Here is a 13,911-nt window from a genome sequence, read left to right as displayed (position 1 = left end):
TTAAGTTTATTACCATTACACGGTACTTGACCGGAAATTGTCTGGGCTTCTTCTTAATTCATCTATTATAAGTCTTTTGAAACGGGTGCTGAAGACCATACTATCCACTCTATGTTTTAATGCGCTTCGTGTAATATGCATATAACACATAAAAAGATAAAAAGTATAAACATGGAGACACTTACTCGACAATGAAATACAAACACAAAATTCAAATAAACTTAATAGAATCCCTGCATACTGGAATTCTCCTTTCTCTTCATTTTGAAATGAATATTATAGGTGCTATCTATAGGTTTAACATCTATTTGTAGAATTTTGACCAAATCTTTATTGCTGTTCTCACATTGGTAAATGTAATGTTTACCTTTGCTCCATGGTCGATTGGATCTTGCCAGATAATATCACTTCTATTAAGACTGTCAACGATCTTAAGAACTTTCTCAATATAATATTCTTCTAAAGCTGAATAGTCTCCCTTTGCTATGCCATTCTGGACCATGAATTTCGAGATCTCTGGATTGGTAGCCCTTAAGTGCAAATAAACTAATCAAAGTCGGAGATAAACTGCAACGTCATGACAAAAAAACGAAAAGAAAAACAAATCCATATGAATCTAAATTCCAGAAGACTGAGTAAGAGGAACCTCAACGAAAACTATGGCTTTCAATTGAGTGATGTGCCGGTCCAGAAGGGTAAGCAGATCCTGCTACAAGTGTACCAACCGTCATGCTGAAAGTGTTCATTACAGTTTGATATATATAAGGTTTAAGTTCCGATCTAATGAGTTTCTTTTCGGCTTATTTTTAAAATTTGTTATTATTAATTGTTGTGAAACTACTGACAAATGCTAAGGAAGGATTGAGCTCTTTTTGTATAATTTCATCAACGACTATACATCAAAATCTGCACATGACCAAATCAGATACATATGTAGTAAAAACATAATTGTGACACAAAGAACGTTATTACTGGATGTGTTTTGGTTCTTTTTGTCGTTATGCAGCTGTCTCATTGGTACATTCCGCACATCTCGTGCATGCATTCATTTAATGAATTATAAAGAAAGACCATTTTAAAAAATAGAGAAAACATACATACCAACACGCATGGTATGCTTCATCCATACCTAGATGAACAAAATTATCATGAAATACTTCTACAACCTCGCCTAGTAATTCTTCCATAAACTTGTATGTGCGGTTTAATGTAGGGTTAAGAATTTCGTACTCCCCATGAGAGTTATATTTGCCAACACCAGGAATACCATTCTCATAGCAAGGTGTCAGTAGATCTACAAAATCAAATCATATTTAAATATTGTCCTGAACATAGATATAAGAAGATGTGGTATGTGTGCTAATGAGACAACTCGCCATTCAAGTTACAATTATGTAAAAGTAAACCAATTTTGTTTCCGAGTACGGTCTTAAACAAGAAGCATTGGCTCACACCGAACAACAAGCCGTAAAGGGCCCCAAAATAGGACGTTAAACAACCAACAATCAATCAATCAATCAATCATATTAAAATAAATTAGAGATTAAACTAGAGGCTCTAAAGAGCCTGTGTCGCTCACCTTGGTCTATGTGCATATTAAACAAAGGACACAAATGGATTCATGACAAAATTGTATTTTGGTGATGGTGATGTGTTTGAAGTTCTTACTTTACTGAACGATTTTGCTTCTTACAATTATATCTATAATGAACTTTGCCCATTAGTAACAGAGAACTATATTTGGTAAAAATTTACATATATTTACCAAATTAATGAAAATTGTTAAAAATTGACTATAAAGGGCAATAACTCCTTAAGGGGTCAATTGACCATTTAGGTCATGTTGACTTATTTGTAGATCTTACTTTGCTGAACATTATTGCTGTTTACAGTTTATCGCTATCTATAATAGTATTCAAGATAACCAAAAACGGCAAAATTTCTTTAAAAATTACCAATTGGAGGGCAGCAACCCAACAACCAGTTGTCCAATTCATCTGAAAAATTCAGGGCAGATAGATATTGACTTGATTAACAATTTAACTTCTTGTCAGATTTGCTCTAGATGCTTTGAATTCATAGTTATAAGCCAAAAACTGCATTTTACCCCTATGTTCTATTTTTAGCCGTGGCGGCCATCTTGGTTGAATGGCCAGGTCATCGGACACATTTTTCAAACTAGATACCCCAAAGATGATTGTGGCCTAGTAGTTTCAGTGGAGATTTTGTAAAAGATTACTTAAATTTATGAAAAATGGTTAAAGATTGACTATAAAGGGCAATAACTCCTAAAGGGGTCAACTGACCATTTTGGTCATGCTGACTTATTTGTAGATCTTACTTTGCTGAACATTATTGCCGTTTACAATTTATCTCTATCTGTAATAATATTCAAGATAATAACCAAAAACAGCAAAATTTCCTCAAAATTACCAATTCAGGGGCAGCAACCCAACAACCGATTGACCGATTCATCTGAAAATTTCAGGGCAGATAGATCTTGACCTGATAAACATTTTTATCCCATGTCAGATTTCCTCAAAATGCTTTGGTTTTTGAGTTATAAGCCAAAAACTGCATTTTACCCCTATGTTCTATTTTTAGCGGTGGTGGCCATCTTGGTTGGTTGACCAGGTCACGCCACACATTTTTTAAACTAGATACCCCAAAGATGATTGTGGCCAAGTTTGGATTAATTTGGCCCAGTAGTTTCAGAGGAGAAGATTTTTGTAAAAGATTAATTTAATTTATGAAAAATGGTTAAAATTGACTATAAAGGGCAATAACTCCTAAACGGGTCAACTGACCATTTTGGTCATGTTGACTTATTTGTAGATCTTACTTTGCTGAACATTATTGCTGTTTACAGTTTATCTCTATCTATAATAATATTCAAGATAATAACCAAAAACAGCAAAATTTCCTCAAAATTACCAATTCAGGGGCAGCAACCCAACAACCGATTGACCGATTCATCTGAAAATTTCAGGGCCGATAGATCTTGACCGGATAAACATTTTTATCCCGTCAGATTTCCTTAAAATGCTTTGGTTTTTGAGTTATAAGCCAAAAACTGCATTTTACCCCTTTGTTCTATTTTTAGCCGTGGCGGCCATCTTGGTTGGTTGACCAGGTCACGCCACACATTTTTTAAACTAGATACCCCAAAGATGATTGTGGCCAAGTTTGGATTAATTTGGCCCAGTAGTTTCAGAGGAGAAGATTTTTGTAAAAGATTACTTTAATTAACGAAAAATGGTTAAAAATTGACTATAAAGGGCAATAACTCCTAAACGGGTCAATTGACCATTTTGGTCATGTTGACTTATTTGTAGATCTTACTTTGCTGAACATTATTGCTGTTTACAGTTTATCTCTATCTATAATAATATTCAAGATAATAACCAAAAACAGCAAAATTTCCTCAAAATTACCAATTCAGGGGCAGCAACCCAACAACCGATTGACCGATTCATCTGAAAATTTCAGGGCAGATAGATCTTGACCTGATAAACATTTTTACCCCCATGTCAGATTTGCTCTAAATGCTTTGGTTTTTGAGTTATAAGCCAAAAACTGCATTTTACCCCTATGTTCTATTTTTAGCCGTGGCGGCCATCATGGTTGGTTGACCGGGTCACGCCACACATTTTTTAAACTAGATACCCCAATGATGATTGTGGCCAAGTTTGGTTTGATTTGGCCCAGTAGTTTCAGAGGAGAAGATTTTTGTAAAAGTTAACGACGACGGACGACGGACGACGACGGACGACGACGGAAGACGGACGCCAAGTGATGAGAAAAGCTCACTTGGCCCTTCGGGCCAGGTGAGCTAAAAATGGTTAAAAATTGACTATAAAGGACAATAACTCCTAAAGGGGTCAACTGACCATTTTGGACCTGTTGACTTATTTGTAAATCTTACTTTGCTAAACATTTTTTCTATTTACAGTTTATCTCTATCTATAATAATATTCAAGAAAATAACCAAAAATAGCAAAAATTTCCTTAAAATTACCAATTCAGGGGCAGCAACCTAACAAAGGGTTGTCCGATTCATCTGAAAATTTCAGGACAGTTAGATCTTGACCTAATAAACAACTTTCATCCTGTCAGATTTGCTCTAATTGCTTTGGTTTTTGAGTTATAAGCCAAAAACTGCATTTTACCCCTATGTTCTATTTTTAGCCATGGCGGCCATCTTGGTTTGTTGTGCGGGTCACCGGACACAATTTTTAAACTAAATACCCTAATTATGATTTTGGATATATTTGGTTAAATTTGGCCCAGTAGTTTCAGAGGAGAAGATTTTTGTAAAAGATCACTAAGATTTACGAAAAATGGTTAAAAATTGACTATAAAGGGCAATAACTCCTAAAGGGGTCAACTGACCATTTTGGACCTGTTGACTTATTTGTAAATCTTACTTTGTTTAACATTTTTTCTATTTACAGTTTATCTCTATCTATAATAATATTCAAGATAATAACCAAAAACAGCCAAAATTTTCTTAAAATTACCAATTCAGGGGCAGCAACCTAACAACGGGTTGTCCGATTCATCTGAAAATTTCAGGACAGTTAGATCTTGACCTGATAAACAATTTTACCCCCATGTCAGATTTGCTCTAAATGCTTTGGTTTTTGAGTTATAAGCCAAAAACTGCATTTTACCCCCATGTTCTATTTTTAGCCATGGCAGCCATCTTGGTTGGTTGGCGGGGTCACCGAACACAATTTTTAAACTAGATACCCCAATGATGATTGTAACCAAGTTTGGTTGAAATTAGCCCAGTAGTTTCAGAGGAGAAGATTTTTGTAAAAGTTAACGACGGACGACGACGGACGACGGACGACGGACGACGGACGCCAAGTGATGAGAAAAGCTCACTTGGCCCTTCGGGCCAGGTGAGCTAAAAAAGTCTGGTTGCCTATTTGGTGTACTTAGCACAATTCTAATTTTATAAAACAAATGATAGCCTGTAGCAGGGGCGGATGCAGGAATTTTCGAAAGGGGGGGTGCTAACCCAGGGCACCCAGGGCAAAGGGGGATGCAAAACATATGTCCCGATACAAATGCATTGATCGGCAAAAATAAAGGGGGGGTGCGCACCCCCCGGAACCCCCCCCCCCCCTGGATCCGCCACTGTGTAGTACAAGCTTGAATGAAAACTATACCATGGTAGAGCTTATTATAGCAACATTATGGCTAAGCAGCATATACAAGAATTTTTTCTTGGGACGTTAATGTGATATTCGAATCTTTATATGACATGTTTATCGGTGATAGAATAAGTATCTTTACAGCACATTTCATATCGTAATTTTGATAACCTTACAGAATAACGCTTTTCACTTATTCAGTGAAGTCCGATCATACCTTTCTTTAATAGACAAGTGTAAAGATAATTTTATATCCCTAAATACAAAATTTTAGATTATGACCTTTCTGTATTTGTTATTTCCTTTTAGTGGTACCTTTTCTCGCCTTTCCCCATGAAGCCGTATGACCAGGAGTATCAAATTCTGGAATCACACGAATACCTCTGAGACGAGCATAATCAATTACTCGTTTGATATCAACATGTGTATAAACATGTTTTGCTGTGTAAGCTCCCTATAAGAAAAAAAAATAAGATGTCATCCCATGCGTATACTAAGTCTATATGTCTCTTAACAAAAAATCTGCTATTTTCTTTAATAGAATATTACAATACAAAGGTCTATTTTTTTCAGGATAATATTTTCTTATATATTTTTTTCTAAATCTAACGAATTTATTCGTTGCTAAATAATATTTTAACCTAAATTGGATTGCAATGCTACAGTAGAATTTGATTTACAAAATACTCGAATATAATGAAGCTGTTGATAAAAGTTTTGAAAATGATCACATACCTTAGCCGATAGACCTGGAAACCTTTTGCTCTGATAAGGGAACGACTGGTCATCAACAATATGCCAATGAAATACGTTGAACTTGTTGTAAGACATCGCATCCTGTATTAGAAAATAAAATGTAAAATGATAAATCCACAAGCCTTTGAAGTTAATCTTGTTTGCTGGTTGTGTTTAGCCCTTCGTATAAAGTGATCTAAGTTTTAAGCGTTTTTGGTTTTTAACTGCATTATTGAGTTCCCCATTTTTAAATTAATTGGTGCTGAAGCAACTATAAATTAACTTCATTTCGCTATACACCTTGCCTTGCTGAAACAATTAATAAATCCAGGAAAACGATTGATATCATATAAAATGCCGTCAGCATGAATGGAATATGGTGCAGTAGTAATTATTTACTGGTTGCTAACTATAATTTATATATCATAAAAGAGTCATGTGCAGTCTTCTGAACAATTAAGGAACGGAGGTCAAGTGTAATGGCTTAGTAAACCAACACCGAGTTTACAAAACCAGACAAAAATCGCATTAGATCGTCATCATGGTCTTAGTTGTACAAGCATTGATTGCCTGTATATCTGTTTGCTTGTGTAAAAGTTGAGTTTTGTTCTTTTGTTCTTTTCATTAACAATTCCTAATAATTCTTATGATGTTTTGGCTTATAAAAAAGGGAGGAGTGATATAGTTCCCATAAGACGTCTATCCATCGGAAACAAACTGACTAAGATGATAGGGCACTGCACGCCAGACTTTAAGGAGAAAAAAAAACCAAAAACTGTATATATAGTAAGCCATAAACAACAAAATATGGAACAATTCAAACCAAAGAACCAACAGTTTATGATAATAACAAAACGAAAAGCAAATAAGACGGACAGCAACAAACTACAGCCCCTCAGTGCTCACACTGAGAGCTACACCATAATTATGATCAACACTCTGATTTTAGTTGATAAAATTGACCAGAATCTTACTAAGTTTTTCAGCAGTATCCAGATCGGTAAATAATGTCTAGCTGTATCTAACATTATCCCTCGATGTTTAAATCTTGGTCTATCTTCTATCGAAGTTTTCTTCACTTGAATCTGAAGTATAATTTTTGAAAATAAAGTAGATTTGTAGTAAGACATTCAATACGTATTCTGTTTTCTCTAATTTGAAGTAAAAGTTAGGGAGAAAAAATGTGCAATTGTTTAAATTGTCAACAGTAAAAATAACAATAAAAAACAACAACGACTTACAAAAAAGGGGAAGCTGTAACAAAATTTTCCCCCTTTTTAGCTCACCTGGCCCGAAGGGCCAAGTGAGCTTTTCTCATCACTTGGCGTCCAGCGCCCGTCGTCCGTCGTCCGTCGTCGTCGTCGTCATCGTCAGTCGTCGTTAACTTTTACAAAAATCTTCTCCTCTGAAACTACTGGGCCAAATTAAACCAAACTTGGCCACATTCATCATTGGGGTATCTAGTTTAAAAAATGTGTGGCGTGACCCGGCCAACCAACCAAGATGGCCGCCGTGGCTAAAAATAGAACATAGGGGTAAAATGCAGTTTTTGGCTTATAACTGAAAAACCAAAGCATCAAACGCAAATCTGACATGGAGTAAAATTGTTTATTAGGTCAAGATCTATCTGCCCTGCAATTTTCAGATGAATCGGACAACCCGTTGTTGGGTTGCTGCCCCTAAATTGGTAATTTTAAGGAAATTTTGCTGTTATTATTTTGAATATTATTATAGATAGAGATAAACTGTAAACAGCAATAATGTTCAGCAAAGTAAGATTTACAAATAAGTCAACATGACCAAAATGGTCAGTTGACCCCTTTAGGAGTTATTGCCCTTTATAGTCAATTTTTAACCATTTTTCGTAAATCTTAGTGATCTTTTACAAAAATCTTCTCCTCTGAAACTACTTGGCCAAATTAAACCAAACTTGGCCACAATCACAATTGGGGTATCTAGTTTAAAAAATGTGTGGCGTGACCCGACCAACCAACCAAGATGGCCACCACAGCTAAAAATAGAACATAGGGGTAAAATTCAGTTTTTGGCTTATAACTCAAAAACCAATGCATTTAGAGCAATTCTGACATGAAGTAAAATTGATTATCAGGTCAAGATCTATCTGCCCTGAAATTTACAGATGAATCGGACAACCTGTTGTTGGGTTGCTGCCCCTGAATTGGTAATTTTAAGGAAATTTTGCTGTTTTTGGTTATTATATTGAATATTATTATAGATAGAGATAAACTGTAAACAGCAATAATGTTCAGCAAAGTAAGATTTACAAATAAGTGAACATGACTGAAATGGTCAGTTGACCCGGCCCCTTTAGGAGTTATTGCCCTTTATAGTCAATTTTTAACCATTTTTCGTAAATCTTAGTAATCTATTACAAAAATCTTCTCCTCTGAAACCACGGGGCCAAATTAAACCAAACTTGGCCACAATCATCATTGGTGATTCAATTTTAAAAAATGTGTGGCGTGACCTGGCCAACCAACCAAGATGGCCGCCACAGATAAAAATAGAACATAGGGGCAAAATTTAGTTTTTGGCTTATAACTCAAAAACCAATGCATTTAGAGCAAATCTGACATGAAGTAAAATTGATTATCAGGTCAAGATCTATCTGCCCTGAAATTTACAGATGAATCGGACAACCTGTTGTTGGGTTGCTGCCCCTGAATTGGTAATTTTAAGGAAATTTTGCTGTTTTTGGTTATTATATTGAATATTATTATAGATAGAGATAAACTGTAAACAGCAATAATGTTCAGCAAAGTAAGATTTACAAATAAGTGAACATGACTGAAATGGTCAGTTGACCCGGCCCCTTTAGGAGTTATTGCCCTTTATAGTCATTTTTTAACCATTTTTCGTAAATCTTAGTAATCTATTACAAAAATCTTCTCCTCTGAAACCACGGGGCCAAATTAAACCAAACTTGGCCACAATCATCATTGGTGATTCAATTTTAAAAAATGTGTGGCGTGACCTGGCCAACCAACCAAGATGGCCGCCACAGATAAAAATAGAACATAGGGGCAAAATTTAGTTTTTGGCTTATAACTCAAAAACCAATGCATTTAGAGCAAATCTGACATGAAGTAAAATTGATTATCAGGTCAAGATCTATCTGCCCTGAAATTTTCAGATGAATCGGACAACCTGTTGTTGGGTTGCTGCCCCTGAATTGGTAATTTTAAGAAAATTTTGCTTGTTTTGGTTATTATCTTGAATATTATTATAGATAGAAATAAATTGTAAACAGCAATAATGTTCAGCAAAGTAAGATTTACAAATAAGTCAACATGACAGAAATGGTCAGTTGACCTCTGTAGGAGTTATTGCCCTTTATAGTCAATTTTGAACCATTTTTCGTAAATCTTAGTTATCTTTTACAAAAATCTTCTCCTCTGAAACTACTGGGCCAAGTTCATTATAGATAGAGATAATTGTAAGCAGCAAGATTGTTCAGTAAAGTAAGATTTACAAACACATCACCATCACCAAAACACAATTTTGTCATGAATCCATCTGCGTCCTTTGTTTAATATTCACATAGACCAAGGTGAGCGACACAGGCTCTTTAGAGCCTCTAGTTATTTGATAAAAGAATTATTCTGACAATCATCCTTGATTCGAAAACTACCTTACTCTGTTTAAGTTAGAAGTTAAACTCATCTGGTTGTGTAGATCAACCTTTATATATTTTTAAATAGTCAACGAGTGTGGACACAGATCAGTATGGATAGTATGTTTTTTCAATAAAGCATTCAGTGAGTGTGGGTATTACCTTCTTTTGTTCATTGACGTAAATCAACTGGCTAAATGTTTCCAAACCTATGTATAAAAAAGTAAAGCAATCAACCTGTAGGTAAATAAATATATATAGTAAATCCCTTTGATTAGAAACATAAAATCATTACAAAACTACATGTGACTGCTTAAACCGTAAATTAAAACATTACATTGAAAATAAACCCAACTTTTTACAAACTTTTTAATAGTTTTTTTCTTGTATTAAAAGTTCGCAGTAAAACATGTTTTTCCGCTTTGATTATTTTATATAAGAACAGTAACCACACTTTGCGGTTAAACTCGGGTGATTCAGAATGTTTACAGTAGTTCCTACTTCACTGGTATAACCGTCAGGTTGATAATTTCAGTGCATTTGTGAGCACGAGCATGTTACATTTGACCACTTCCAGATGGTGTGTTTGACTTAAATCTAAAGCTCTCGGAAAAGTATTTTCCGAAAAAGTTTGAAACATTTTGAGTCTGTAGACGAAACGCGCGTCTTGCGTATATACAAAATTTAGTCCTGGTATCTATGATGAGTTTATTTATAATGCTTACCTCTGAGAACTCCCCATACAGATACAGCAGAAAGGGTAGATGATTCATCCACTGTCAAATTGTCTGAAAAGCCGTGAATATATTTGTTAACATATATTGGAAAATGTCGTTAGAAACTTGTCTGTTCATTCGTACTAATGTTTATTATTTGCGTATTATACGAGGTTTACAATGTGATATTTTTGTCCAATTAATTACAGTATTAAATCACTACTAATTCAAGATGCTTTTTTGTCATATATAGCTCATCAAGCAAAGTAATAATCAGATATTCTTAGGTTTTTTCTCTCTTTTTAAATTATTTTTTTGTTTGACAGTTCCTATGAAGGTTAATAAAGAAAAGCTCTACAAAACTAAAGTTCTTTTCTTTATCATTATTTCAGTATTGTTCATCATATTAAATGACACAAAAGAAAATAAAACATCAAACTAATTTATCGTTTACTCTTTGTGTCTGAATCAGTTTATTTGACTCCCAGTCAAGCTAAATAAGATCATTTTCATAATGTGATATAACTTCAACTTAGAAAAACTACTATTTTCTAATCCTCTTTGGTCATAGAGCTCCTCAACTGTTTCGGTTCTTGCATCATTGGCTTTCAAATATTCGACTTAGAGAGTTCCTGATGAAGTTAAATCTAGAAATTAAAACGCATCGGACGCATGCAATTATAAAGTTGTTTTTTAATATTTAAGTCAGAAAATACATCTAGGAAAATACAAACATGATTCATTCATATTCAGTTGAGGATAACCTGGACACTCATTATCTTTGATGTCGATGGAAAGACTTTTCATTTTCACTAAATTTATGTCCACGTCTGCCTTCTTTGTATCCATTTTAATAATGTTTTTATAACGTGACATGGCGTCTTTAATGATGTCACATGATGCCAAGTTAGCCATAAATGTCAGTGTTTCCGGATTCGCAGTCAGTATTGTCGATGACTTCTTCATGGTCTCTGGAGTGGGCCATGGTGATCCGGGTTCAGACCTATTTCCCTTTAATATGAAAAACAACACAATTTTATATCTATATATAGTCGTGTAAAATAATCATAAAGGGAAGGTTTCACGGTTACTCTGGCAGGCCATGAAATCCAAACAAAATACCTTCTTTTTACTATAGTATACAATGTCATGGGATGGGTTGATTGCTGGTTGTTTTACGTCCAGCGTCAAATATTTCATGCATGTTAATATGGCACTTTCTCTACACGAGGCATTGGATTTAATGCCCACCTCCTGACAGGATGTGGATGCGTACTTATACATCACGCATAGCCAAACGGAAGCCCTTCTAGACTTTTGCAAGTGTTTAACTGCCCGTCGGACCAACAGTGACCATAATTCTATTCCACAAGCCACCCTTAAGGACCAATGTAAATGAATAACTGTTGTATATTCCAAATAACAACGAGCAAGCTTAAAATAATTACACGAATACCCGATCGAGTATAGTTTAGTTGTAAATGATTCATTTTTGTATGTGCTAGAGTATAGTCTGTCCATTTTGTGCGTCCAAATACGGCAAACTGAATGTAAGCAAACTATGTATTCAGATACATGTATGTTTCAAAATCATATATAAAATCTTTTTTTTTGTCTAAGAGGGTGTAATGGGTTCCTCTTGTTACGGTAGAGGAATTAACCCCTACTTACAACGATATATACTGATAGTACTTAAAAGAAAACGTCTGTTTGATAAGATTGATTAGAAGTGTAGTATAGAGAATTTAGAATCCAGCTTTAAATCCAACGGGCAATAAAACACGATTTTCTCTTCTCTAACATACTACCATACTCCAGAAGTAATTAAGTACATTATTTTCAGATTCTCTATTACAACATTTGTTTAGTCCGTTACTGTACATGTGTGTGTTACATTTTAATGTTGTGTCGTTGTTCTCCTCTAATATTTAATGCGTTTCCCTCAGTTTTAGTTTGTTACCCCGATTTTGTTTTTTGTCCATAGATTTATGTGTTTTGAACAGCGGTATACTACTGTTGCCTTTATTTGTCTTTAATAGTAAAGCAAGGAAACTAAATAAATTGTAAAACTCTTATTGAAAGCCGGAGATGAAACAAAATTTGACGTGTTATGAAGTCTATATATTAGGCAGCCAATTCATAGTAATGCATAGTTAGGCTATTCTAATGTTCGGAGGACGCCTTAAGGTGTGACGAGACAATACTACGTTCATCTTCTATCTTATTCTCCTTCAATTTAGAAGCGATGTTATTTTAATTTTTTAATAGCTTCAGCGTAAGTTGTTCATCATTACACTATTAAAATCCAGTAAATTGTCTAATTCGGTAGGTCACATTCATGAAAAAGGAACGAGATTGTATTTACGACATAAGGAACATATCCGATATCATTTATTCAATAACGGTCAACCAACTCGTGATGGTGTCCGTAAAATTTAGGAAGGATGATTTTAACTTCACCATTTGGAACTCTTGATTTAATAGCTTCCTTGTGAGCAGCTACCCTCTATCAAGGAAATCATGATAGGAAATACAAGCCTGGGAATATCGTATCAATTGGGAGATATATACTCCGTATGCAGGAACTGCTGGAATGTTGCTACATAGAAATGGAAAGTTCACAATTGGGAAGCTGAAATCATCTCTTTTGTCGTAAAGTTTTGTTTTCAACCCAACCAACCCTCATTGTCAATTTCTAAATGTAATTTAAGATATGAGACCAACTTAACTGTATCTGTTGTATCCGTTATCTCTAGTTTGATGGGATAGACGCGTTCAAGATAGTCACCAAATTTTGAAATATTTAATGACAGAACATCATCTATATAGCGGAAAGTAAAGAAAAGGGTTATTGCTAAATTCTTATCTTTTTTCATAAGAAGTTCTTATATAAAGTCAGCCTAATAATAGTAAAGGAACAAGTCGGCAAGAAGAGGGGCACAATTGGTTCCCATTGGAATGCACGATTAAGTAACTCGACATGAGACTTCTAACTGCAAAACAACCTTCCATTATACTTCCAACTCGAATAGAAGGCATGACATTAGCAATATCTGTACTCTGTTTTACTAAAATACTAAAAGAGGGGCAAAATATACCAGAGGGACATTCAAACTTATACTCGATCTAAAATAAACTGACAACGCCATGGTTAAAAAAGAAATAGACAAAAAATAGTACACAAGACACAACATAGATAACTAAAGACTAAGCAACTCGAACCCCACCAAAAACTGGGGTGATATCAGGTTCTCCGGAAGGGTAAAATCTCTATTAGGTTGTGATATTAGAAATAAAAGATTTGCATGGAGTTTTGATAAATTAGAAAAATAAATTTATATTTAACTGAAGTGGGTGTTGGATTGCAATATATGCCATATGACTATCAATTTCAAAGATCAACATTCATTTTATACAAATAAAAAAATTAATTTATATATATTTACCTGAAGTGGGAGTCGAATTGCAATATATGTAATGTGACCATTAATTGCATAGAAAAATCCAGATAATGTTAAAATCACTATGTACATATAAGCATGTACTGACATCCTGGATTAATTTGTTGCAACAGAATATGACACATGTGTCAGGATATAAGTAATCCAAAATGAACCTTACTGTTTACAGAATTCCATTTAAGCAAATAGTTGTCAATAAAATT

The 13,911-nt window shown here is 34.5% G+C and overlaps 1 protein-coding gene across 1 annotated transcript in view; it reads right to left on the bottom strand.

The window, feature by feature from the left end:
• The window catches only part of LOC143063384 (beta-hexosaminidase subunit beta-like), a 23,575-nt gene extending 9,664 nt beyond the window's left edge, over positions 1–13,911 (bottom strand). Inside the window, exons 1-9 of the mRNA XM_076235505.1 lie at positions 13,694–13,911; positions 10,982–11,258; positions 10,257–10,319; positions 9,694–9,740; positions 6,872–6,982; positions 5,898–5,999; positions 5,478–5,616; positions 1,102–1,294; positions 368–530 (exon numbers count right to left, since the gene is read on the bottom strand). Coding sequence (XP_076091620.1) covers positions 368–530; positions 1,102–1,294; positions 5,478–5,616; positions 5,898–5,999; positions 6,872–6,982; positions 9,694–9,740; positions 10,257–10,319; positions 10,982–11,258; positions 13,694–13,798 — 1,200 coding nt within the window. The 5' untranslated portion in view covers positions 13,799–13,911. The remainder of the gene's footprint in view (positions 1–367; positions 531–1,101; positions 1,295–5,477; positions 5,617–5,897; positions 6,000–6,871; positions 6,983–9,693; positions 9,741–10,256; positions 10,320–10,981; positions 11,259–13,693) is intronic.

Source organism: Mytilus galloprovincialis, chromosome 2, assembly GCF_965363235.1.
Source record: "Mytilus galloprovincialis chromosome 2, xbMytGall1.hap1.1, whole genome shotgun sequence".
NCBI classification, from domain to species: domain Eukaryota; kingdom Metazoa; phylum Mollusca; class Bivalvia; order Mytilida; family Mytilidae; genus Mytilus; species Mytilus galloprovincialis.
The sequence above is the reverse complement of the archived record's forward strand: the minus strand, read 5'-3'. Positions and strand labels throughout refer to the sequence as shown.